The sequence below is a fragment of the Marmota flaviventris genome, chromosome 18 (assembly GCF_047511675.1).
Source record: "Marmota flaviventris isolate mMarFla1 chromosome 18, mMarFla1.hap1, whole genome shotgun sequence".
NCBI lineage: Eukaryota > Metazoa > Chordata > Mammalia > Rodentia > Sciuridae > Marmota > Marmota flaviventris.
This window is the reverse complement of record NC_092515.1, coordinates 50,683,552-50,711,316: the sequence shown is the minus strand read 5'-3', so window position 1 is coordinate 50,711,316 and position 27,765 is coordinate 50,683,552. Positions and strand designations below refer to the sequence as shown.

The window sequence follows — 27,765 nt, the reverse complement described above, 5'->3', positions numbered from 1 at the left end:
AAGTACTGGTTATGTGCTTTAGTACTCAATGTAGTCATTGATACTAAAGATTTCTGTATGCATTCTATAAAATGATAAGTTTCAGTTTCGAGAAGGAGCTTGTTGGGTTATTTGCTTCTAACACTGATGATATCTCCTCCCACACTCAACTACTTACTGATTTCTTACTACTTACTTCTTCATTCATTTGAAAAGTGTTTAAGGAATCCTCATCACTCGCCAAATTGTTATGGACCTGTAAGAAAAACCAGACAGACGTTCCCTTAAAGTATTGCAGTTCAGTGGGAAGAGACATTCACATACAGCTAATTCCTCTAGAGTGGGATGGATGCTAGAGGGACATTTGGAAAGAGGAGGAAAAACTTTCTTAAAGGAAGAAGGTCGGCTGACTCTGGAAGAGTTGTAGTTGAAGGTCTCGGGACTCCTAAATAATAGGGAAGTTTTGGAAGAATTTAAAGTTGAGTCTGGATTCTAAGGTACCAAAAAGAAGGGGAGTGGCAGGAAATCAAAGATCAGGCCATGAAGGACCCAGAGTGAGAGATTTGGGGATTTTGATTTAGCCCTATATATGTTGAAAAGTTATTGAGGATTTTTCAGCAGGGAGTGATACACTTGTGTTTTAGAAATATAATTTAGCTCAGCAGTGGATGATGGGAGAGAGCTGAGAGATAGAAGAGGAAGGGTACTGTCCAAGGCCCTGCTTGAGATGAGCAAGCTGGGAATTCTGGCAATGAGAGTGCAATTCAAGGATCAACTGAAGAGTCTCCTTTTCTCCACTGAGCCCCCCTAAGCACACTGGTGACCCACAGCCCCTCACCTCTGCCAGGGCTCCAAAGCATCCACCTCCACTGCTGATTACAGTCTCTGCAGATGAGCTTTGCCAGAATACCCTAGAGTGTTTCCTGGTGGCCTGGGCAGCCCCACCATGTGTTGTCCAAAGTGGGACTCACTTCACAAAAGCATGTTCTTTCTGGCCAGGGAAAGTGCTCATGGAGAGTAAAATCAAAGAAAGAAGTTAGAGGATTTCTGTAGGAATTCTTGAGAACTATGGACAACTTCTAACAGAGTTAGAAGGTCAAGCTCCAGCTTGCAGAGGGAATGGGCTTGGGGCCAGGAGCAGAGCTGGCAGGCAAAGAAGGCACAAGGCCATTTCCATTGAGCCCCACAGGACAAAATTAGCCTACAGCTGGGATGGAGGGAGGGAGGACTTACTTTGAAAGGTGTCTGCTCTCCTAATTGCCAAGAAATATCAGCTTTTTTCCTAAAGTCATTATAGGCCCTGTGTATAAAATTCTACCAACAGTCTCCTTATAATTGCATACATGTCAAGTTCTTCTCTCCTTAGGTTCCTCTCTCTTTTGCTCCATGGTTTCCTTTCTTTGTTCTAAACTGTTTCTCTTGCTCATGTTACCCTAAGCAGAAGCTCTTTGTTCAAGTTGCATCTGTCTTGGGTGGAGGATGGAGAGGGCATCCTTTGACCATTATCAGTAACATTCTAGTTTCTAATCATTTCCTCTTGAACTCAAGTTTAAGAACTAGGAGCCTACTTAGTTGGCCTTCTTCTAATCCACAGGGCCAAGTCTACAAGGCAGGAATTACCATCCATTGGCATTTCCCAGGCAGAGAGCAACATGGTTATTTTAGGAGGGGGATTTGTCTAGTTTTGTTTTTGTTTTGGCCACAAAAGAAAGAAGATCCTCCCTGGATCCTTCTGGCACATCCTGAGGAAGAGCACTGTTGTGATGGATGGAAGAAAAGGGGATTTTCTGCCACGGCCACACAAGGCCTGGCATGGATCATTACCCATTTCCCAGAAGGTCCAGGGGATTTCCAAGGGAAGCCCATGAGCTGGCAAAGTAAGCTCTACCTCTTCAGGAAACAAGCTATAAATTCTAAGAGTCACATCTTCCTCCTCTAAAAGCCATTCTCAAATATCTCTGGAGCTCTGGACATAGAGAATGGTTTACGAGCAGTATGAAGGCTGCCTGGGCAATAGACACCAAAACTTAGCATGCACATACTCTTTGACTTGCCAATTCCACTTCAGGGTACACACGTGTGCAATGGTGTGTGAACATAAAGGTCATTACTGAGGCACTGAAATGTAAAAGACTGCAAAGCAAGCCAAAACCCATCAATAAGAAAATGAGTTAAATAAGTCATTGTATATCCATATAATAGAATCTGTGTAGTAAAAAAGAATGAGGAAATGCCTTATATACTACCAGGGAAAGCTTCCCACAAGACATGTTCACAAGTTAAAAAAAAAAAAAGTGCATCACAGTGGGAATAACTTACTATTTTTTGTGTTTTTTAACCAATTTTTATATTTATTTTTTAGTTGTAGTTGGACACAATACTTTTATTTTATTTATTTATATGTGGTGCTGTAGATCGAATCCAGGGCCTCATACCTGATAGGCGAGCACTCTACCGCTGAGCCACAATCCCAGCCCCATATTTTTTGTGTTTTAAAGAGGGAAAAAAATAAGAAAATATATACATTTGAACTTTTGGGGGAATGCATAAAGCAAATGAAATTACACATAAAAAAATAAACCCAATTGCTATGTTAGGGACAAGTTGAGAAATGGGCAGATGGGGGACAGATTTTTGGAGGTAGATTTTTCACCATATCCTACAAGCTATATAAATACTAGCTGTTAGTAAATAGAGAAGAGGTTACCAGTTCAGCAACTAGTAAATTCTTGTTCTTTTTCCCTTGGGGGGGGGGGGAAGCTGTGACCCTTTAAAAGATATATCATTATCCCTATTTACAGTAGGTCTAGAGGCTTTCTAAAATGTGACTACAGACTTCCCTTACAGACACAACTCCTTGTCAAAAAAATTTTCCCTCCTCTGTCATGTGTGTTAAAGACTGGGTGTGACGGACCAGGCTGCGGACTGGTAAGCACTCCCTATCTTTTCTTCTGCATGCAGAATCTTAGGAATGCCCTGTTTTAAATTCTGAGTCTATGGAATATCCATGAGAATGATACTTTTTGAAACAATTTGAACCAAGTGAGAATTACCTATCAAAAACCTTTTTTTAGCTGGATGCAGTGGTGCTCACCTGTAATCCCAGTGGCTCGGGCTGAGGCAGGAGGATTGTGAGTTCAAAGCCAGCCTCAGCAATTTAGCAAGGTACTAAGAAACTCAGTGAGGCTCTGTCTCTAAATAAAATACAATAGCTTGTGTACACACATGTGCAATGGTGTGTAAACATAAAGGTCATTACTGAGGCATCTGAAATGGTAAAAGACTGCAAAAGACTGGCTCAGTGATCGAGTACCCTTGAGTTCAATCCCTAGTACCCCAAAAAACAAAAACAAAATCAAACACTTTTTTTAAAAAACTTGGTGATAAAACTCATCACCAGGAAAATTGTAAACTCTACATCTAACTCCAGTTACTATCCAGAAATAGTTTCTCTTCTATATAAAAACTAAAAGGGAGAATTTCTTGGGTATATAGGGTTATGCTAATTAGCAACTTGCTGCTAATAATATTTGTACTATATATAATAGCTATTTTATCTCTAAATTGTTATTTATGTCAAGAAGTTGCCCCAAATGATCTATAGTCATGTGGGAAAGAGTTAAAATCTCCAAAGGAAAAAAATCTGGCACAGTCTTTTCATATGAAGCAACCCTTGAATGTCACAAGAATATGTTCAAGATTGCTCCCAGTCTATATGAACCTTGGTGCAAAATGGAAATCCTTTCTTTAAATATTTTATATCTAGCAACTGGAAAACTATCCTATAATATTTACCTTGTTGGACCAAGATACTTTAAGATCACCTACAGAACTTTTTATAATAAGTTTCTAAATCCTTGATGAGATGGCATGCCCTAGGGTCGTGCAATGCACTATCTGCCCAACCATACTGAGCAGCCCTGAATAGGTTGTGTTGAGTGGCCAAGCATTCCACAAGCAGCAGCACAGTGACAAAATGGCCATAAGGATCACTATTACAGCTGAGGGTTGTTTGGCACACTTTCAGAGTCAGCTGGTAAGGAGACCAACAATGCAACTGAAATAGATAGATTGTTCATTACCTATACAGACCCAAGGTCATCATTGGATCAGTTCCCCCATGTCCTTATCCCATAAGATGAGACGAAATCAGAGAGAACCGGATGACAGGTATCATGGGCATTTGGTTCTGCTGCTGAGGATACAATTCTAAAGCCAAGCAGTTTTATAACCTGCAGCTCAATTTTTCAGGGAACTGAAGTGGAAAGTCCTGTGCTTAATGAAAAATGGGGGAGGAGATGACAAAAGAGCTTGAGGCAATCTCCCTCAAGTTGGGGGTGTCGGCTGAGAAATGTCCTCAGGGTGTTCCTTGCTGGGTGGCTCCTCTCCTTAAGCTTCAGGAGAATCTCAAGGTATCCAACCAAGACTTGGGTTAGACTGAGATTAAGCTTTGCCTCTGTGGCCTATGTGAAGGCATACAGCCACCAGGGTACCCGCTGCAGTCATTCTCCTATGTTGATTAAACTTGGCTGAGTTCAGGAATTCTTGGTAACCCAAGAAAGACCAGGGGGAGGAAATAAAGACCCCAAAATATATAAAACTTATCGACACACTAACTGCAAGGAACAGGAACTGGTCAGGACAGGAATTTGTGCAACTGGTTGCACAAATGTTCTAGCTTTCCACATTGCTCCTTGGAAGGTGTCAGGGAGAAGGTGGCTTTGACTAGAAAGAGAATGGAAGGCAGGCACCAAAACAGCAGCCTGACTCAATCCCTTCTGCTTGTTCCTTAAGGGTCATCCTCTTCAGCACAATGATATTGCTCAAAAAAATGAGGCTCCTGCTGTTCCTGGTTTCCCAGGTGGCTGTCTTTGCTCTCTTCTTCCACATGTATAACCACAGCGCCCTGTTTAGAAAGGAGGAGCCCAAGCCTGTGCATGTGCTGATCCTGTCTTCCTGGCGCTCTGGCTCTTCTTTTGTGGGGCAGGTTTTTGGGCAGCACCCAGATGTCTTCTACCTAATGGAGCCAGCCTGGCACGTGTGGATGACCTTCACCGAGAGCACTGCCTGGAGTCTGCACATGGCCGTGCGGGATCTACTGCGTTCTGTCTTTCTGTGTGACATGAGTGTCTTTGATGCCTACATGAAACCTGGTCCCCTCAAACAGTCCAGTCTCTTCCAGTGGGAGCACAGCCGGGCACTGTGTTCCCCACCTGCCTGCAACTTCTTCCCCAGGGAGGAGATCACCTTCCACGCTCACTGCAAGATCCTGTGCAACAAACAGCCCTTCACCGTGGTGGAGAAGGCCTGCCGCTCCTACAGCCACGTAGTACTCAAGGAGGTGCGCTTCCTCAACCTGCAGCCCCTCTACCAGCTGCTGATAGACCCTTCCCTCAACCTGCACATCGTGCACCTGGTCCGGGACCCGCGGGCTGTGTTCCGTTCCCGAGAACACACCACAGCAGAACTCATGATTGACAGTCATATTGTGATGGGGCAGAATTGGCAGAAACTCAAAAAGGAAGATTATCCATACTACACGATGCAAATCATCTGCAAAAGCCAGATGGACATATACAAGGCCATCCAGTCCTTGCCCAAAGCTCTGCAGAAGCGCTACTTGCTCATCCGCTATGAAGACCTAGTCCGGGCTCCACTGGCTCAGACTTCCCGGATGTATGAATATGTGGGGTTGAAATTCTTGCCCCATCTCCAGAACTGGGTGTATAACATCACCCGGGGCAAGGGCATGGGAGAGCATGCCTTCCACACCAATGCCAGGAATGCCCTCAACGTTTCCCAGGCTTGGCGCTGGTCCTTGCCTTATGAAAAGGTTTCTCGACTTCAGGAAGTCTGTGGTGATACTATGGATGTGCTGGGCTACCTCCAGGTCAGATCCAAACAAGAGCAGAGCAACCTCTCCCTGGATCTTCTGTCTACCTGGAAACCCTCTGAGCGAGTCTACCAGGGGGGAGAAGGCTCTGTCCCCACTTGGTTCTAACCTCAGCCACATTCTCTGAATGCTTCTGAGCCTTAACTGTGTCTGCAGTTGTGCACATTGGTGTGAGTTGTGCCCACATGTGCTCCAGCAGAGGAATTGTGCTATTTTCCTGTCCAGAAAAGAGACTCAGGGACCTGGTGTGAGCAGCATATCCCATCAATTACATGGGGGATTGCCTCTCTTCTTGATCTTCCTATCTGTGAATACCTCAGAGACTTGGTGGCCTGGAGGCCCATTAGACACCAAACAATATCAGTGGAGTAAGTCCATAAACATCCCTGTTCTCATTTTACCCACTGGGAAGGGGAGAGAAAGTAAAAGCCAGGGAAGTGGGTCTTTCACTGAAGAGTTCAGAAGCACATTCCACAGAGAGACAGTTCCCAGCGGATTCAAAGAGGGAATCAGAAACAGGGTTGGGTGCTTACCTATGTATGGGTTTGGCCAGAACAACTAGCAGCCATCACAAACCCTAAACAGACTCTGTACAACAGGGCAAGTTCTGAAGTGCAGTGGATAGCTGGGCTCTGTTTGGATGTCATTTTCCCACAGCATTTCCTATCACATGAAGACTTTGATCCAAGAAACTGCCATCCATTAATACTAAAATTCTAAAATAAGATTCTGTTTGGAATTTTCCCTTTCTACCTGTAGTAAATGTTCATCCTTACAGGAGCCTAACCTAAGAACATAATCATCTTTATAGATTTTTATGTTTGTTATTATCTATCAACCATATATATAAAAAATTGCCACAATAATATTTGGTGTCAGATGATGAACTAAGCCTACATCCTCTTCAGCCACTTAGCCCTTTCCTGTGTAAGGCATAAGTTATAATAAAGCCAAATGCATCACCCTAGGATCTGAGCAAATAATTCTTTTACTCTGATCCTTCAGCCAGAAGTCCTCAGTATCAATATATGCCTCACCTGACTTTTTTAATGTCTTAATTGTCCAAATCTGAGAGACCTTTTCATTTCATCTTTCTTTTTGTTTCTAACGTCTTCTTTTTGAACACTGGGGAATTGAACCTCGGTGATCTACCATTGCTACCACTGAACTACACTCCCAGCCCTTTAAAAATATTTTTCGAGAGAGGGTCTTGCTAAGTTGTCCAGGCTGGCCTGAAACTTGCAATCCCTCTGCCTCAGCCTCCCAAGTACCTGGGATTATAGGTGTGAACCACCACACCCAACTTATTTCCACCTTTTGATGTGTTTCTCACTACATAAGTTTCCTTAATGTCAGAACTGAATTTCCCCATTCCCTTGAGCTGAGTGGTGCCTGTGTGGCTCCATCATCTAAGATACTCGAGCAATTATCTTTGTCAGTTGGATTGGCTGAAGTCAGTATATATGTGACTTTAAAGGAGTGAATTTATTCTATTGTCCAAACCCAAGCCACTCTAGGGACTCCTCAAGAGTGTAGGAGCTCCCATGAAAAGGCTTGCCTCTGTAAACTTCCAAAACAGTGTCAATCTTCCAAGACAGCAGATGTGCACAGAAGGATGTGGGCCAGTGAGGGAACAGGCTGTGAGAGACCCACCATTTCTGATTTTCCCTCTGAAAGTCCAGTCCCTGCCTAACTGTTTTAAAGTTAATAACTTCCTTGGAAACCATTTCTATGTGATGCTAAAGTACAGAGCTGTCTGCTGTCCCTCTCCAAAAGGATCCCCCCATCCTGAGACAAGGAAAGATACTAGCCATGTGGAAGCCTAAGGGTCTTATTCAAGATCCACTTTAACACAGCTTTAAATTTCCTATATACCAAGTAGTAGACGTCCTTTAAGGCTCAGACATCTAGGCACAGATGTAGATCATTTCAATCACTGCAAAAGTTCTCCTGGACAGCTCTGTCTAAATTCATTTTTTGTGTGTAGCATTCTATCCCACCTCCAAAAGTTTAAACAATATATAATAATACTATCATGGCATTTTATATACCATAAAACTGTGTGCAATATAAAATCATGCTCTATGACCTCTTTAAAACCTCACCCAGTGTTGAAAGAGACTTTTGGAGAGCAAAGGGACAGTTTCCCATGATGTCTTCAGGTGGTGGCACTAGGAATCAGAGGTTAGGGAGGTAGTGTGCTCCCTGTGGGGCGTGGGGTACGTATGGACTGAACACTGGTGATGAGTATAGCGGATAATATCCTCCAGGTGCATCCTTTCTAACTCGGAGGTCTCTGTACCATCCCAAACCCCAACGGTGGAGAGGCTTTTCTTTGCCTTCTTAGACTATTCACCTGTACAGGATCTAAAGATGAGTTTAAACCTAGATGAGGATGAACCAGATCTAAATTTTTCAGGCCCAATTGTCAGGGTTTAGGGAATGAGCTCTCTCAAATCTGAGAGAAATGCCTAACTGCAGGATGGCAATCTACATCTTTGTAAAAGGGAAACTGAGCAAGCTCTCCCGAGTCCTACAGTTTCAGGGGTAGAATGGAGAATGGGGTCCCAAAACTTCAAAGTAATTTTGTGGAGAGTGAGAAAGTCATAGTTTTGAGACACAGAGGCTTTGACTCTCTGTATTTCCCTTTTTTTTTGGGGGGGGGGAGGGGTTGGTACACCATTCCTAGAAGAGCTGCAAAAGCAGGTCATAATGTGTCTGCATTCCTACCTGTAATTACTATGTGGCTTCTTTTTCAATATAATGAGAGCAATTGTTAAATTCTTAGTACACGTTAATTAAAATTATATTCTTTTCAACATATGAATAATAGTCTTAGAGCTATACAGAGAGGTATAACTGACTAATTTTTGTAAAAAAAAAATATAGCCTTGTATTATCTGTTAATTTTTCTCTAAAATAGTTTAGAATTACTACATGATTTATATACAAGCCTAAAAAATTAATTCCACTATCTATATTATCATGACTCTATTGAATTACTATAGACCCATGAAGCAAAATTTTAAAAATGGACATATGAGAGTGCCACAGCCAGTTAACAATAAATCTCTGATAGTCATTAATCTGGGATCCCCAAGATGCCAGCCCTTCTGTTGACCCTCCTGTCTGGCCCCAATATTATGCTCCTCTTCTGCACAAATTTCCCTGGTCATTCAGAGGAGAGTTATCTTTTTATAAGAATACTGAGGAAAAGTGGTAACCAATAACCAGAGTATGAATGTAGCGTTCAGCTAACGTGTATTTTCATTCATTCACATGCTTAATGGACATCTGTTCTATGTCAAGGATTGTTCTAGATGTTGTGGTTATAGCAGTGAACACAGCAGGCAAAGCCCCTCCTTTCATTTTTTTTCCCGATTTTTAAAATTTGTTCCAATCAGTCACATATGGCAGCAGAATGCATCTCAACACATTGTACACAGATGGAGCATAACTTCCCATTCCTCTGGCTGTACACAGTGCAGAGTCACACCAGTAGTGCAACCATACATACATAGATAGGGTAAAAATGGCCTTCTCACTCCACTATCCTTCCCATCCCCACCGCCCGACCCCTCCCCTCATTCCCCTCTCCAAAATACAAAGTTCCTTCATTCCTCCCTCCCTTCTCCACCCTGTCCCACTATGGATCAGCATCCACTTATCAGAGAAAACATTAATCATTTGTTTTTGGGGGGATTGGTTTATTTCACTTAGCACAATATTCTCTAGTTCCATCCATTTACCTACAAATGCCATGATTTCATTCTTCTTTAAGGCTGAGTAATATTCCATTGTTTATATGGACCATAATTTCTATATCCTTCCATCTGTTGAAGGGAATCTAGGTTGGTTTCAAAGGTTAGCTATTGTGAATTGAGCTACTATAAACACTGATGTGGCTGTGTCCCTGTAGTATGCTGTTTTTAAGTTCCTTGGGTATAAACTGAGGGGTGGGATAGCTAGGTTAAAATGGTGGTTCCATTCCAAGTTTTCTGAGGTATCTCCAAACTGCTTTCCATATTGGCTGCACCAATTTGCAGTCCCAACACAATGTATGAGTGTACCTTTCCCCCCACAGCCTCACCAACACTTATTATTGCTTGTATTCTTGATAATTGCCATTCCAACTGGAGTGAGATGAACTCTTAGAGTAGTTTTTATTTGTATTTCTCTAATTGATAGAAATGATGAACATTTTTCATATATTTGTGGATCAATTATATTTCTTCTTCTGTGAAGTGTTTGTTTAGTTCCTTAGACCATTTATTGATTGGATTATTTGTTTTTTGTATCTTAAGTTTTTTGAGTTCTTTATATATGCTGGAGATTAGTGCTCTATCTGAGGTGCATGTGGTAAAGATTTTTTCCCATTCTGTAGGCTCTCATCACATTACTGATTGTTTTCTTTGCTGAGAAGAAGCTTTTTAGTTTGAGTCCATCCCATTTATTTATTCTTTATTTTACTTCTTGAACTTTAGGAGTCTTGTTAAGAAAGTCAGGTCCTAAGCCAACATGATGAAGATTTGGACCTACATTTTATTCTGTTAGGTGCAGGGTCTTTGTTCCAGTGCCTAAGTCTTTGACCTACTTTGAGTTGATTTTTGGGCAGGGTGAGACATAGAGGTTTAATTTCATTTTGCAACATATGAATTTCCAGTTTTCTTTTTTTTTTTGAGAATTTTAATATTTTTTTTTTTTTTTAGTTTTCGGCAGACAACATCTTTGTTTGTATGTGGTGCTGAGGCTTGAACCCCGGCCGCACGCATGCCAGGCGAGCACACTACCGCTTGAGCCACATCCCCAGCCCCCGAATTTCCAGTTTTCCTAGTACCATTTGTTAAATAGGTTATCTTTTCTCCAATGTATGTTTCTGGCGCCTTTGTCTAGTATAAGATAACCGTATTTATATGGATTTGTCTCTGCATCTTCTATTTTGTATCAGTGGTGTACATGTCTATTATGGTACCAATACCCATGCCATTTTTTTTTTTAAAGAGAGAGGGGAGGGGGGGAGGGAGGGAGGGAGAGAGAATCTTTTTTTTTGGTAGATGGACACAACACAATGCCTTTATTTATTTATTTTTTTATGTGATGCTGAGAATCAAACCCGGGTCCCACCCGTGCTAGTCTAGTGCTCAACCGCTGAGCCAAATCCCAGCCGAACCATGCCATTTTTGATCCGATTGCTCAGTAGTATAGTTTAAGGTCTAGTATTGTGATACCTCCTGCTTCACTCTTCTTGCTTAGGACTGCCTTGGCTATTTTGAGTCTCTTATTTTTCCAAATGAATTTCATGATTGCTTTTTCTAGTTCTATGAAGAATGTCACTAGGATTTAATAGGAATTGCATTAAATCTGTATAATAGTTTTGGTAGAATAAAGCCCCTCCTTTCATTCAAGAGATATTTTAGTCTGTTGAAGAGCAAGGGAACAAACAATAAGTACTAAGAGGAGGCTAAGTACTGTGCTAAGTACTCTTGGGATGGCTAAAACGGGGTAAAGGGCTAGAAAATGAAGGAGAGTGCTGTTTTATAGACACATAAGAGACGTTATCACCAAGGGAAGAATGGTTGAACAGGGACCCTCTGGAAACAGGGGTGTGTGCCCCAGTAAATGCCAATGTCAAAACAGACAAAAGCCAATTGGTTGTCATGACAAGCTATTATGTGCTCAGTACCGTGCTGGTCTGTGAAGGATAAAGTACGGACTTTACAGGAAAGACAGCAGGACAGAGATATCATGCACTCATGAATGCTTGAGCACTAACTCTGCCACCTGGGTGACTCTGCTGTTACCAGCCAGGTGACCTCAGGCAGGTCCCCATGTCTCAGTTCCTCAGCTGTAGGGTGGGTAGAATAAAATGGCACTGATTATCTAGAGTTGTTGGGAAGACTAATAGTTAACATGTGGAACATCCTCAGCAAGTTCTCACCCAGTGATTGTTGTGAATGTTGTGGTCACAATACTTTCATCCACCATTTCTGATAATACTGTGTTCTCATCAAGGCCATGCTTAACAACAAACCTCAAACCCTTTGTGGCAAAATTTCTGATCAGACCAATATGATGAAGAGACTGATACTTTATGACCATCTGGGTTCTCCACATCAGTGGCTCTCAACCAGAGGGGACTTTGTCCCCCAGGGGACATTTGGCTCTGTCTTTTAGTATCTTATTTTAACTGGTGTAAATAATCGTACTTATTTACCTAAAGGCATTTTTGGGTTATCATAACTTGGTGAGGGTGGGGTCTGCTGTAATCTAGTGAGTAGGGGACTGGGATGCTGAGAAAGGACAGGACAGTTTCCACAACATCAACAACAACAACAACAAAATGTGATCCAAATGATAGCGTAGCTGCTGGGAAACCTAACTCCACATTAACCATGAATAAAGACAAAGATCTGATGATTCAAGTGAATCTCTCTTCCATCACATTCACTCTTGTTCAAATGGATGAGCCCCTGTGCCCAAGTGTCGTGACTGGAAAGATGCCATAACCAAGGCTTTTTTGGTACCCACTCTTTTGGCAGCCACTTCAAAAGTAAAGTGGTAGAGCAGGCATCCAGAAATACAGAGCTGCATCTCAGGAGATGGAGAAGAGCCTGAGGAGAGAACGTGATGCGCAGCCAGGCTTCCAGGGACCAGTCACTCACGGGCTGCTCTCTGCCCTACCTGGCTGTGGCTCACATCCACCCTAATTCAGGCACTGTGTTCAAAGGATGAAAGGGGCTTTAAACATGGTTATTTAGGGCCTCAGTGAGCAGGACCAGTGCAGCCAGCTGCAGATGTGCAAAGACAAATTTGTCTAACATGTCTGAGAACAGAGGAATCGGTCATGAATGTCAAAAAGTTCTCTAGGCACCAGAGGATGTCGTCAGTGTTTCTCCACCTTTTTTTTATTATTGACTCAGTGAGCATTTTAGATATTTTTTCTTAATCATCACCCCCAATGAAATTTTAATAATCACAGGTATATCTTTCCATCTGTTCATGTACTAGAGCCCATTGAAGGATTATAAGCCATTATAATATCTAAGTTTATCCCCCCCAGAGCCATTTTTCATTCCTTGGCAATAATATCACTTTCAATGAGAATACATGGCTTAAGGGCTAAGGACGTAGCTCAGTGGCAGAGTGTTTGCCTATCACACACATGACCCTGATTTAATCCCCAGCATTGAGAGGCAGGCAGAGAATGGCTCACTCCACCACCCACCAATACTTTTTAGCTCCTTCCCCAGGCCCTCACTTTCTTTTTTAACATGTCTTTTCATTGTCATCCCCCCAATCTATATACCTTGTTCAACAATAATTGTCATTAAGTCAACATGCATATAAGTAATTTTTAAACTGTAAAGATCTATAAAAATGTTGGACATTACTAATAGTAAAAAAAAAAAAAAAACAATTAACTGATTGCTGCCCCATCCAAACCCAGCCCTGCCAACTCTAACCCTCACCATTGGGGATAGCCTTTGGCCCCATCTTCCTGGACAGTTTTCAAGTTGACTTCTTCTGCAACTGGAAGAACCAATAGGAAGCTATTTAATTTTTTGTTTTTTAAATATTTTGACAGGAGTTGATAAGTGCAATAGGCACATGGAGCTACCATTCATTAAATGAGGTACGTTTCAGAAAGTTAGTATTGTTCCACCCAAAACCAATACTGACTTAAGTGGATAACTGCAGAGAATGTAATGTTGAACAAGAAGGAATAAACGTTTCTGTTCTTCTATGTCAGGCTGAGCTGCAGGAAGAGAAGTCCATTATTTGATTCATCATTAACCAAACTATGACCTTAGCATTCTGCATGCAAATAGCTCAAGTTAATTAAATTTAATTGAAGTTTCTCTATCAAAGACCCTCAGAACCTCAGACTCAAGGTCCAAATTGCATTCAAGATTTTCCCCTCCTCCACCCCACACTATTCTGCATCCTTCTGGTTCTCTTTTCCACTTTCAACATGCTGCCAAATCAAAAACCTAGATTTTATCCTTAACTTCTTCCACCGATCATCCATCAACTATTTTATCTAGTTAGCTTTTTACCTTTTCAGTACTAAACTAAGGGGCACTTCACCTCTGAGATACATCCTCAGACCTTTTTTAAAACTTTTGAGACAAGGTCTCACTGAGTTGCTGAGGCTGGTCTTGAACTTGCAATCCTCCTGCCTCAGCCTCCTGAGTCACTGGAATTATAGGCGTGCACGACAGCATCCAGCCCTGGTTAGCATTTTTTAAGTTCATCATTGAAACCAAATTTGGTTTTTGAAAAGATCAACAAAATTGACAAAGCTTTACCTAGATTGATCAACAAAATAAGAGACAAGACTAGGTACTGAATGAAAGAGGGACATTAATCTTGAACTTAAAAAAATAAAGAGGGTTATAAGAGATCATTACAAACAAACATGTCAAAAAATGAGATAATTTAGATTAAATGGACAAATTTCTAGAAAGACCCAAACTACCAAACCCAACTCAAGAAGAAACTGAAAACTCCTATGATAGTAAAGATATTGAATTAGTAATTTACACTTTCTCATTAAGAAAATCCCCCAAAACATATGGCTTCACAGATAAATTCTACCAAACATTTAAACAATTATTATTAATTCTCTCAACTTCTCTCCAAATATAGGAAAAGATAAAACACTTCCTAATACATTCCATAAGATCAATATTACCCTGATAGAAAAACCAGACAAACCAATCACCCCCACACAAAAAACTATATATTACCCAGGTGTGGTGGCATGATCCTGTAATTCCAGCACTCAGAAGGCCAAGGAGGTAGCATTAATTGAGTCTAGGAATTTTAGACCCCTCCGGGCAACATAGCAAGATCTGTCTCAAAAATAACTGTATATTAATATCTCTTATGAATGTCAATGCAAAAAGCCTAACAAAACTAGCCAACTGACTCATATAACATATCAAAAGGTCTATATATCACAACCAAGTGGGAATTATTCCAGGAATGTAAAGTTGGTCTTACATTGGAAAATTTATTAGTATAATATGCCATGTTAAGAGAATAAAGAAAATAAAGGATAAAAATCGTTTGATTATCTCAGTAGATGCAGAAAACACAACAAAATTCAACAACTTTTCTTGATTAAAAAAATCCACACTTATTGCTACTTGTACTCTTGATAATTGTTATTCTGACTGGAGTGAGATGAAATCTTACAGTAGTTTTGATTTGCATTTCTCTAATTGTCAGAGATGATGGATTGTATTTCTTCTTCTGTGAAGTGCCTGTTCAGTTCCTTAACCCATTTATAGATTGGGTGATTTATTTTCTGGTGTTAAGTTTTTGTGTTTTTTTAAATTTTTGTTGTTGGTTGTTCAAAACATTACATAGTTCTTGATATATCATATTTCACACTTTGATTCAAGTGGGTTATGAACTCCCATTTTTACCCCATATACAGATTGCAGAATCACATCAGTTACACATCCATTGATTTATATATTGCCATACTAGTGTCTGTTGTATTCTGCTGCCTTTCCTATCCTCTACTATCCCCCCTCCCCTCCCCTCCCCTCCCCTCTTCTCTCTCTACCCCTTCTACTGTAATTCATTTCTCCCCCTTGTATTTTTTTTCTCTTTCCCCTCACTTCCTCTTGTATGTAATTTTGTATAACCCTGAGGGTCTCCTTCCATTTCCATGCAATTTCCCTTCTCTCTCCCTTTCCCTCCCACCTCTCATCCCTGTTTAATGTTAATCTTCTTCTCATGCTCTTCATCCCTACTCTGTTCTTAGTTACTCTCCTTATATCAAAGAAGACATTTGGCATTTGTTTTTTAGGGATTGGCTAGCTTTACTTAGCATAATCTGCTCTAATGCCATCCATTTCCCTGCAAATTCTATGCAATAGAATCTCTGAGCATGAAGATTACAAGTAGTTAATTTTTATTTACTTATTGAGTTAGTTTTATAGTTGTTACATTTTTCTTTTCTAATTGGACCAAAATTCACATAATATTAACTATTTCAGAATGTACTATTCAATGGCATTTAGCACAAACATTTCTTTCTATTTTCAAAGCATTTTCATCACCCTAGAAGAATATTCTGCACCTATTAAGTACCCACTTATTATTCCCTCTCCCTGCCCAGTCCCTGGCAATCACTAGTTATCTTTCTGTCTCTATGGATTTTCCTATTCTGGATATTCCACAGAGAAGAAATCATACAATATGTGACCTCTGGTTTCTTAGACTATTTTAGAGACTCATCCAAAGCTGAAGCATGTATCAGTACTTCATTTCTTTATTATGACTGAATATTCCATGATATGTATATATCATAATTTGTTTAAATCTATTAATTTACATTTAGGTTGCTTCTACCTTTTGACCAGTGTAAATAGTGTTTATATGAACATTCAGATGAAAGTTTTATTTGGACACCTGCCTTCAATTATTTGGGGTATAAACCTACAAATGGAATTGTTGAGTCATATGGTTATTCTATATTTACTTTTTTGAGGAATCAACAAACTATTTTCCAATTTACATTACAACCAAAAATTAATCAAGGTTTCTTCTTCTCCACATTCTTGCCAGTAATAAATAACAGTAATGTTATTTTCTGACTTGTTTTTTTATTATAGCCTACTTAAAGGGTATGAGGTGGTATCTCATTGAGGCTTTGATTTACATTTATCTAATGACCAATGATGTCAAACATCCTTTTAATATGCTTGTCAATCACTTGTATATTTCCTTTGATGAAATGTTAACTCAAGTGTGTGTTATTTTAAATTATGTAATTGATAATATATTTTATTTTTTTAATATTTATTTTTTAATTGTACACAATATCTTTATTTTGTTTATTTGTTTTTATGTGGTGCTGAGGATCAAACCCAGGGCCTTGCATGTGCTAGGCAGGTGCTCTACTGCTAAGCCACAACGTCAGCCCGATAATGTATTTTAAAACAGAGGAACAAAATATTATATCACTGTTTATACATATAATTTTCTTATTCCTAACAAAAAATAAAATTTAATAATGGTGCTGGGTGCGGTGGTATATGCCTGTAATCCCTAAGGCTCAGAAGGCTGAGGCAGGAGGATTTCGAGTTCAAGGCCAGCCTCAGCAATTTAGCAAGGCATTAAGCAACTCAGTGAGACCCTGTCTCTAAATACAATACAAAAAAGGGCTGGGATGTGGCTCAGTGCTTAAGTGCCCCTGGGTTCAATTCCCACTACAAAAAAAAAAAAAAAATGATATCTGTTTTATTAGTTAAAGTAATGGTTCTGTTTTTAAAAATTCCCAAATGTGTGATGGCTAAAACACAACTAAATTTTCTCTTTTGCTGAAATAAACAACATAGTCAGTAAATGGCTCTTCTCTAGGCTCCTCCCATTATGTGGCTCTGCCACCTCCAATTCACAACTTCCTAGAAAGCACTGTCCAGTACTTGATAATGTATTTTCAAAACAATGCCCATTTGCCTTTTTTTTAAGTATAAAAATGAAGAGCCATCAGGATTACGTTAACCCCAGGTAGAGCTTCGTACAGTGAACACTGTAGGAAGCAAAGAAAGAATGTGAGTGGAATACTGCACCATGGAATGTCCACTGGAAAGGAAAAGAAGTTTTAACAACACAGGGGCACTAATGGACTTCAGAGGAAATATATAAAGAGATTAGAGGGCTTAAAGTGCAAAGTGTAAGGTTGCAAGAAAGCTGAAGGATAAACAGATTATGATCAGCAAATTATATATCAGGATTTAATATTGTGAAAATATTGCAGTCTAGTTTGGATGATGATGAAGAGCAAAGGTATGGCTTTGGGAGTAGAATTCATAGCTCCTCAGGTTCAGAATAGGCAAGAGGCTGCAAAGTTAGGGTGTTGGCCAGATTATTCACAGAGATGTTGAAATTTCCCACATGTCAAGGGCCAAAGTAAACAAAGGATAGGGCCCAGAAAGGATATAAAGTAATGTAGCTGTGTTTTAAAGGAGGAGAATTATAGCATGAGTTCATGGGTGTCAACATCCTAACAGTCCAATAGAGTCAGGACCATGTGAAAACAGCAATTTCATATTAAACCTAAGCCATGTTAAATTTAGATGAAATGATGGATTAAAAAGAAATCGTCCTTGCTCTGGCCTCTGGAGAGAAAAATTAAAACTCTCTTATGAGATTTACAAACATTCCATCTCATGGCTTTGACATTGAATGTATTCTTCCTAAATGGTCTGGGAAACCCCAAATTGAGAAAATCACATGAAAAGTGATCCTGGCCAGTTAGATCAGCAGTTTTTAATACTGGAAAAGAAGAGAGAAGGGTACTGGGGAATATCTAGCAGTCTGTCACATCAGTCCATATTTCTGTTGCAAAGAAAGATAATCAGTAAAATACTTTCAAAGACTAAAACAAACTACATCAACATCAACTAGGGAGCATTAAAATAAAGATACAACATCATAAAAGGAAGACATAAAGTTTCCAGTATCTCCCCTGTTGAAAATGCAAGCTCTAGAGCTAAAATCTATTTAATGGAAGTATGGAGCTAGAGGAACACGTTAAATGACACCACACAGAAGCAAACACACACATCCAGAATATGGGAAATTTTATAGGCCACTCATTTCTGCACCAAGTCAGAGGTATGAGAAGAAAAGAATAAGAAATAAGAGAAGGTTCTTTAGATCAACAAAGACTTAGAGACACAAAACTAAAAAAGGAATGTCTGAACTTTGGATTCTGATTCAAATGAAACCATTAAAAGACATTTTGAAGGCAAGCAGAGATACCTAAATATCTGATGCAATGTGGCATCATGGTTAAGAAATTGGGTTTTAGAGATGTGAACTGCAGTGTGTGGAGGAAATGAATTGATGCTATTTATAATTTTTCAGTAAAGGAAACAAGAGAGGGGCTGGGGTTGTGGCTCAGTGGCAGAGTGCTTACCTAGCATGTGTGAGGCACTGGGTTCAATCCTCAGCACCACATAAAAGATAAATAAATAAAGGTATTGTGTCCAACTACAACTAAATATAAATATTAAAAAAAGAGAGAGAAACAATTTCAGATATAAAATATGGTACAGAGAGGGACTAGAGTTGTGGCTCAGTGGGAGAGCACTTGCCTAGCACGTGTGAGGCATTGGGTTCGATTCTCAGCACCATATAAAAGATAAATAAAATAAAATAAAGGTATTGAGTCCATCTACAACTAAAAAAATATTTAAAAAAGAAAACAAGAAAAGTGAGGAAAGAACAAACATGGCAAAATCCTGATAATCATTAAATCTGGGTGAGGAATATATCAGCGTCAACTATACTCTTATTTTTGTTTTTTTTTTTTGTTTTAGAATTTCATAGTCAAGAATTCAAAACTTTAGGAAACACATGAACAACTAGTCAGGTACACACGATCACTCTGCTATTTACAGAACTATCTCAGTTGTTTTTTTAGAAATATGTTATTCTTCCCAGTGCAGAAGCCCAAATGACACTTTGCCCTGCTTCCATTATGAAACACCAATCAGGAAAAATAAGCACTTTGTACCCTCAAATGAACCAACAATGACAAGGTCACCCCATCTAGCTCTAATTCACAAACTTAAGTACTTCCTGTAAATGTGGACTCCATAATAATATCCCCAACTTTCAAAATGTTAAACCCTGAAATAATGTTGATCTTTTGGATAAAACACAAGAAAAAGTTATGTTTCCCACTGTGAAGAAATGAATGCACACTAATAAGATTGCAGGATTTTTTTCTTTAAAAATTTTTGAGAGACTGGGGATGTAGTTCAGTGGTAGAACACTGGCTGGCATAGCCTAGGCCCTCAGTTTGATCCCTAGTACCACCAAAAAAAAAAAAAAAATTAAATTCCTTTAAATGCTAAACCCATATTTCGGCTGGTCTTCTTTTTCTAACATTATGATTAATTTAACAAACATTTAAAGTATTTATATAAACTTTATAAATTGGCAAGATCAATATGATTTAGAAATGCACACATAGAGTCTGCGAGAGCAAAGCAGCAATGTGCTCGCCTGGATGGCAAGCTGTCTGCTTCTTGAGGGGTGATCTTAGTGAATACCCTGTGGCCTCACGCTGGGCCTTCTGCTTCCAGCATAGACATTCCATTATCCTTTCATCTGATTAGTTCCACAGTATCATAGGTCCTCGCAGTGGCCGTGGAAACCGCTGAGAGAGGGGCTCCAGGTCCTAAGCCACCCCGGCTGCAGGCAGCCGCATTATGTCCTCGTCATAATCTCCAGCCACCGCTGCCTCAGTACCTCTGCTATTTCATTTGCAGAAGCCCAGGTCCAAGTACCTCCTGTTGTTCCTGCAACTCCTTCACCCACAGCAGTACCTGAGGTGGCTTCTGGAAGAACTACAGATATAATCCACGCTGTTGCAGAACAGAGCTTCGCTGAACTGGGACTAGGGTCATACACCCCAGTGGGATTGACCCAGAACCTCCTGGAATTTATGCATGTTAACCTGGGCCTTCCTTGGTGGGGGGCCATTGCAGCATGTACAGTCCTTGCCCGCTGCCTCGTTTTTCCTCTCATCGTGAAGGGCCAGCGAGAGGCAGCCAAGATTCACAACTACTTGCCAGAGATCCAGAAGTTTTCCACTAGAATCAGAGAGGCCAAGTTGGCAGGAGACAATGCTGAGTTTTACAGGGCCTCCAAGGAGATGACACTTTACCAGAAAAAGCAAGATATTAAATTCTTTAAACCCCTCATTCTGGCTCTGACTCAGGCACTAGTCTTCATCTCCTTCTTCATTGCCTTGAGAGAGATGGCCAACCTTCCTGTGCTCAGTATGCAGACAGGTGGCCTCTGGTGGTTCCAGGATCTCACTGTATCTGATCCCATCTACATGTTATGGATAGTAGTCACTGCTACAATGTGGGGTGTCCTAGAGCTAGGTGCTGACACAGGTGTGCAAAGTTCTGACCTTCAGTGGATGAGAAATGTTATCAGAGTGAGCCCCTGGCAGTCTTGCCCATGCCATCCACTTCCCCTCGGCAGTGTTCATGTACTGGCTCTCCTCCAATATGTTTTCCCTGGGCCAAGTAGCCTGCCTCCGGCTACTGTACGCACTGTACTTAAAATACCCCAGCATGTTGTGCATGACCCTGACAAATTACCTCCCCGGGAAGGCTTCATAAAGAGCTTCAAACAAGGCTAGAAGAATGCTGAAATTGCACATCAGCTCCATAAGCGTGAACGACGCATGCAGAACCACTTGGAGCTAGCAGCCAGGGGTCCCTTACAGCAGACCTTTACCCACAACCCTCTACTACAACATGAAAAGAATCACCCTCCCAAAACCCCCAGCAGCAGCAACACCAACAACAGCAACAAACCAAAGTCAAAGCAGCCCTGGCGTGACACACTTGGCTGACTTGTGTTCTCTGCTCATTCTGTCAGGAACTCTGTCTCCTCAAAGAACCATCCTAAAGACAGACTTGAGGCTTTGTCCTTGTATCAGGCCTAGGAACTGTAGGATATGGAAATGTTCATTTTAAAAACTGATTCCACTACAAACTCTTATTCCTGCATATAAAAGTACAGGGGAGCCAAGCAATCTTCCTTTCCATAGGATTAGGAAACCTCTGTACTACATGCTGCTTCCTGATACTTTATTAAACAGAGAAATGGATTGTGTACTTCAGAGAAATGAATAGGTTGGGTCAAGATTGCTTTTGATAGCCCATGCTCTTGGGAAGTATCTGACCGTTTTTACCTGGCATTAAGACCTTACACTTCTACCCTGTGTGTGTGTTCCAGCCACATTTGCATTGTGGTCATAGAGAAATGACTGATAAGATTGTATTTGAGAATTATAACCACATTTCTTGATAACCTATACAATTTCCATTTCCATCAAGAAATAGATTACTCAGATTTTTAGTGAAAATTAAGAATGAAAGGTGATGTTTTTATGCAAAAACTTAAAAGGAAAAAAAAAGAAATGCACACATAGACATTTATTGGGACTTTATACTTGATTAACTTTGGGTAAATGTTCAATTTTTAAATAATGGGCATTCCATTTTGGTTATAGGATTTCATATATACATATAAATACAATACACATACATATATATAATACATATATGTACCACATATAACATATATTGTTAGTTTGCAAGATCTGTGAAGCTGAGAGAGATTTATGTTTAAAAAAAGATTTCCATGATGACTGCATATTGTCAGTTCTTCATTGTAATTCTTTCTTTTTTCTTTGTATTTTTCCAGCTATATGTTAGTTGCATACTTGTTTGTAATTATACTATTTCCTACAGGATTCTTCTTTGTGATATAATAAGAGTCAAATTTTTGTCCTTATTAATGTTACTCAATAAATAATACTTGACAATTAATAGTTCCAAAAAGTTGTTTGATTTATAATTCGTGTAGTATGTCTTTTTCTTTTTTTTTATTTTCTATACTTTAGTTGTTTAGTTTTAAATATTTTAGTAGCTTTAGTCTTAATTGTCTTAGGAATAATAGTATGGCTTGTTAATGAGGTATGTAGCTCACATGTCCTCTCTGTTGGGCTATCTCTTCTCACTGTCTGGATGTGACCTTCAATAAACTTTCTGTGTTTCTGGCATCTCTAAGATCTTGGGATCTTCAATGCAGCTCCAGTTTCACTTTCACAGCTTCATAATTGCCCTCTCAGGGGCCACTCACAGGCATTCCCACCCTGCTCACACATTGCCTGGCCTCCCAGGCCTTCCTTTGAAATCTCAGTGGAAGCCTCCTTGGTCCCCTAACTCCAACATTTTGCATTCCTCTGAAACCAGCACCAATGTGGATGAAGCCAAGGTCCACCACCAACTGGAACAGTAGCAGGCCTGCTTGGACTCTGGCTGTAGTGGTCTCTGAGTGCCTGGATGACTGAGCACAGTGAACCAAATCCTGGGGAAATATCTTTCTAGGTGGCCCTGTGGCAGCAGGGTGCTCCTACAGTCTCTTCTTAAAGCAAAGTTTTTCAAATGAGTCTTCATTTTTACACCTTTGAGCCTGTGAATAATGGGATCTTACTGATTCCTCAGGTGCCCTCAAGGCAACTTTCCTATTATCTCTGTGCAAAGAACTTGGTTTCTCTTTAATGGCTCTAATATGTTTAGCAACCACAGTTTTATATGTACTTTTCTGATTAAACTACAAATATTTTAAATCTTTCTGCTCTGCTTTTTTATCCTAATTCTCACAGTACACCTAGCCAAAAGCTACCAGCAATACTCATGCCACTCCTCAAATGCTATGCTGCCTTGAAATTTCCTCCACCCAATTAATTATCCCATGACTTTAAATTCATCCTCATTGAAATACCCAGGACATGCACAAAATGTACCCAAGTCCTTTGCCAGAATGTAACATGAATGACCTGTAGTCCAGTTTCCAATAGAGTCCTCACAATTCCATCTGAAACCTCATGAGCTGGGCAAAGTGGCACACACTTGTAATCCCAATGACTCAGGAGACTGAGACAAGAGGATCACAAATTCAAGGCCAGTCTCAGAAACTTAGCAAGACCTTGTCGGAAAATAAAATTAAAAGGGCTGGGGACATAGCTCAGTGGTAAAACCCCAGGTTCAATCCCCAGCAATAAAAACAAAAAGTCTGAAACCTATGCACACAATCTTTACCATCCTGTTGGCATTCCGGTCCTTTGAGCTTCCACCGTAATTGCCCACTAAATTCTGCCTACAACATTTTAAGGCCTCTCTAGTCTGCACCTCCAGACTTTTCCAAACTTCTCTCACAAACCAGTTCCAAACACTTCTGAAACACATGGTCAGGTATAGTCACAGCAAAGCCCCCACTTCTGGTACCAAAATCTGTATTAGGTAGGGTTCTCTAGAGGAATGGAACTAATAGGAAATGTATGTGTACCATTACAAAACAGGATTTATTAGGGTGTCTTACATCATCAGAAGCTGGACAGTTACTCAATGACTATCTGCACACTAGAGAACCAGAAGAACCAGTAGCTGCTCAGTCCAAGAAGCTAGAGCCTCGGAATGAGAGGGACCAATGGTGCGGCCTCATCCAAGATTAGAGGAATGGAAACTCCCTCAGGAATAGCTTTACAATGGAAAAGTGAAGAAGCTGGGTCTGACATCCACACACAATGGTATCAGCAATAGACACACCTGCTTAAGAATAACAGAGCTTGAATCTTCTACGACTTCCTCTGTTCACTTTGCTGCTTCTGGGTTTCCTAGCTACAGGACAGTGCTGCCCACATTCAGAGCAAATCTACCCTTCAGTTTACTGTCCCACATGCCAATGTCTCTGGAAACACCCATTAATCTCTTAATCCTAGGTTTATCTCAATCCAATCAAGTTAATAATGCAGATTAACCATCACAGATATATTAACAATACTCTCTTCCAGTCCTCTAGCATAAGCTATTTCTTTGTCTTCTTCAGTTTCTTTCACCAACATTTCATAGTTTTCATTATATTAGTCTTTCATTTTCTTAATTAGATTGATTTATAATTTTTACTGTTTTGATGCTACTATTAACTGTTTTCTTAATTTCATTTGGGGTTGTTATTGTTAGTGTATAAAAATATAACTGATGATATTGCTATGATATCCTTCAACTCTGCTGAATTTAGTTATTTTAACAATTTTTGTGGAATATTTAGGATTTTCTACATACAAGACAATGTCATCTATGAGCAGAAACTATTTCTTCTTTTCTAATTTAGAGAATTTTATTTCTTTTTCTGTCTAATTGCTCTGGTTAGGACTTCCAATACTATACTGAATAGAAGTGTTGAGAGCAGGGATTCTTGCCTTTTCCCTGATATTAGAGGAAAAACTTTCAGTCTTTTCTCATTTAATATGTTAGCTGTGGGCCTTTTGTAGGTAGCCCTTATTCTGTGGACATAATGTCTTCTATTCTTAATCATTCAGTGAAAAGATATTGCATCCTGTCAACTGCTCTTTCTGCATCTGTTGAGATGATTTTATGTGTTTTGTCCTTCATTCCCTTAATGTAGTATATTATACTGAGTGATTTTTATATGTTAAACCATCCTTGCATCCTAGAAATAAAGATCACTTGGTTAGAATGCATACTCATTTTAATGTGCTGTTGAATTTGGTTTGATGAATATTGCTATGATATCCTTTAGTATTAGTACCATACTAATCTTTTTATTGTTCTAAGTTTAGACACTATCAAAGGAACACATTTATGGCTTTATTTTTAAATGCAGCATAACATGAAAATGCTTTGAATATTAATTATCAGGTTACTGTCTCGAGGAATGAGAATTCAATTCTGTGCTTGAAATATTGACAAATATTAAGATAGCCATGTTCTAGTTCTACAGATTGTTTTATTTGAGGAATTGAACATTACCTCCTACATAATATGCTTCAATGTGAATGTCAAACAACAACAAAAAAAAGCTTATTGGGAAGGTACCAAGAAACAGTTTGGCCAATAGCATTGGATTTTCATGTTTATGACATATGAAATGTGTCTATAAACATACAATAAATAAAGAGTATGAGTAAGATGTTCCAGGAACTCCATTCTTCTCCAACGAATACAATAATTCAAACTCTAGGGTAATTAAAATACAGCCCTTTGTATATAGTAATGTGTGAGTACATAGTGTGACAAAGAATCTCTCCTTGATCAAATTCCAGCCAGGTTCTTCTGAGTCCTTTCTCAACTAACCTCCAGGGATTTGAACAAAACACTAATGCAATTTCTAACAGCTCTGTACCACAGCCCCAGGATGACCGAGTGTGTTAGTAGGTGTTCCACTGCTGTGACAAAATTAGTTGAGAAAATCAACTTACAGAAGGAAAGATTCATTTTGGCTCAGAGTTTTGAGGTTTCAGTCCATGGTCAGTTGGTTCCAAGGCAAAAACATCATGGCAGAAGGGCATGGTGAAGGAAAAATCATTACCTCAAGCATCTGAAAAGGAGAGAGGGAGAGACCTTAGAAACAGAGAGGAGGAGGAAGGGGCTAAGAACAAGATATAACCATCCAGGGCATGCCCCAGTGACCTACTTCCTGCAATGAGTCCTCACCTCCTACAGTTTCCATACCTACCCGAATAATACAATCAGATTATTAATCCATCCATGGATTTATCCAAATGAGATCAGAGCCATCATGATCCAATCACTTCCCAAGAGTCCCACTTCTGAGCAAAGCTAAATTGGAGACCAAGCCTTCAACACATTAGTCTTTGGGAGAATTCCAGAGCCAAACTATAACACCCAGGACCTGCTTAAAACATCCGCCTGAGAAATCTCAAGGCTGTCAAAAGAGTTTATTATTTATTCCAGCCACCACCTGAGATTGTGTCCCTGTCTCTCAGCCTCTCTGGGAAGATGGGAGCCAAACTTCCTTAATCTCCATTTAACAGTGAACCTAGATGGATTGCACACGGACCAACCCCTTCCTTCTTATTTTGTAACTTTTCATTGCCCCAATGCTGAACCTCCCAGTTCCCATTCCTTCACTACCACTCCATTCCCCTATTCCTTTACTATCACCTCGGTTCAACCTGAAGTTCAGTTCAGTTCATGCTGGAATCCTCCCTATTATAACAGCATACTACCGATTAAAACCTGTCTTCACTTTAACTAGTGGCTTTATCTTTGACAAGACCAAAAAGGTGGATTTCTTTTTCCCCTCAGAGGCAGAGGCTTCTTTAGAAAAGTAGGCACATATTCAAGGAAGAATGCACGCCATCTCCAGAGGGAGGACAGGCCGGATTCTTTGTTCTGAGTAGAGGTCTTACCATATGGCAGGCACTGGGGACCATGAGAGACGCGATTCTTTAGAGTTAAGTTCCAAAGGTCTTTTACTTTTGGAAACTGACACCAGGTAAATGGAATTCCTACTCGGCTTCTCAATTCATTGGATTTGCAGGGACTGGCCCGAGATTGGAAATAGATTAACAGGTGTGTACAACGCTCAGGGATGATTTGTCAAATTCCTGGAAACCTTCTGCCAGACGAGACCCAAACTGGGAGCACAGGAAGAAGAGAATCTCGCAACAGAACTTAGGACACGAGGAAGCCAAAGGAGGAAACAAAACTGTACCCTCTACCCAAGAAAACCAGGAGCTGCTCAGAGCCAGAAAACCTCACCGCCCGAGGGGATCTGCGCCTGCGCACTGGAGGGCACCCGCCACAACACACGCGCGGTCCCTGGCGACCGCGCATGCGCCATAGCACCGCAGCCCCCCCCTGACGCGCAGCGGTAGTATCTACAACAGGCGTCGAGGGTTGCTAGGGAGAGGAGTGGAACACTTTGTGCTAGCTGTTCTGCGGTTTTCGAAGTGAGTCATCTGATAGGCGGTGTTCGGGCACAGGTGAATTCACAGCAGAGTCCTTGTCTCCGATCTTGTAATGTGTTCTTAGTGTTATCTCATGACACTCAGATGCTAGTATCCGGAAAGCCACTGAAAGTTAAATATCAAAGTTTGTTTGGAAACAGCTCCTGCCTGGGAGGAGGGAGAGTGTTTTTATCTGAAGACACCCACGAAGTGATGAACACTTCAATATGTCATCCCTCCTTCGACCTCCGTAGGGCTCAGAATTCTAAAGCTGAGTGATAGTTGGTTGGAAAAAAGGAAATGGACACACGGAGACCCTTACATATGCCCAGAATATTCTTGGTTATGAACCGGCGACTGATGAGTGTATTCATTCCTTCAAGGGGTGGGAGAATTGGATGGCTAGAGGATGGGATGGAAAAGAAAGAGGGTTTGTTTGTATTGTATGAAATTTGTCCAGTGTGCATGTACTACTTTTTAAATGTTTGAATGTTCACTTGACACATTTATCAAAATGTAGACACCAAGGACATTCAGGAATTTAAGAGGACTGAGCAGA

General features: G+C 40.3%; 1 protein-coding gene, 1 long non-coding RNA gene and 1 pseudogene across 2 annotated transcripts; 2 read left to right on the top strand and 1 right to left on the bottom strand.

Annotated features, from left to right (window-relative positions):
- Positions 1-173: 173 nt before the first annotated feature.
- On the bottom strand, positions 174-27,019 carry LOC139702709 (uncharacterized). Its single transcript, XR_011705279.1, has 3 exons — positions 26,667-27,019; positions 25,713-25,831; positions 174-235 (listed from the first exon to the last, which is right to left on the bottom strand). It is a non-coding gene; the product is annotated as an uncharacterized lncRNA (long non-coding RNA).
- On the top strand, positions 4,793-5,980 carry Chst4 (carbohydrate sulfotransferase 4). Its single transcript, XM_027933300.2, has one exon. It carries the CDS (start codon positions 4,793-4,795, stop codon positions 5,978-5,980), a length of 1,188 nt encoding a protein of 395 aa, XP_027789101.2.
- On the top strand, positions 17,665-21,362 carry LOC114090955 (mitochondrial inner membrane protein OXA1L pseudogene; annotated as a pseudogene).
- Positions 27,020-27,765: the final 746 nt, after the last annotated feature.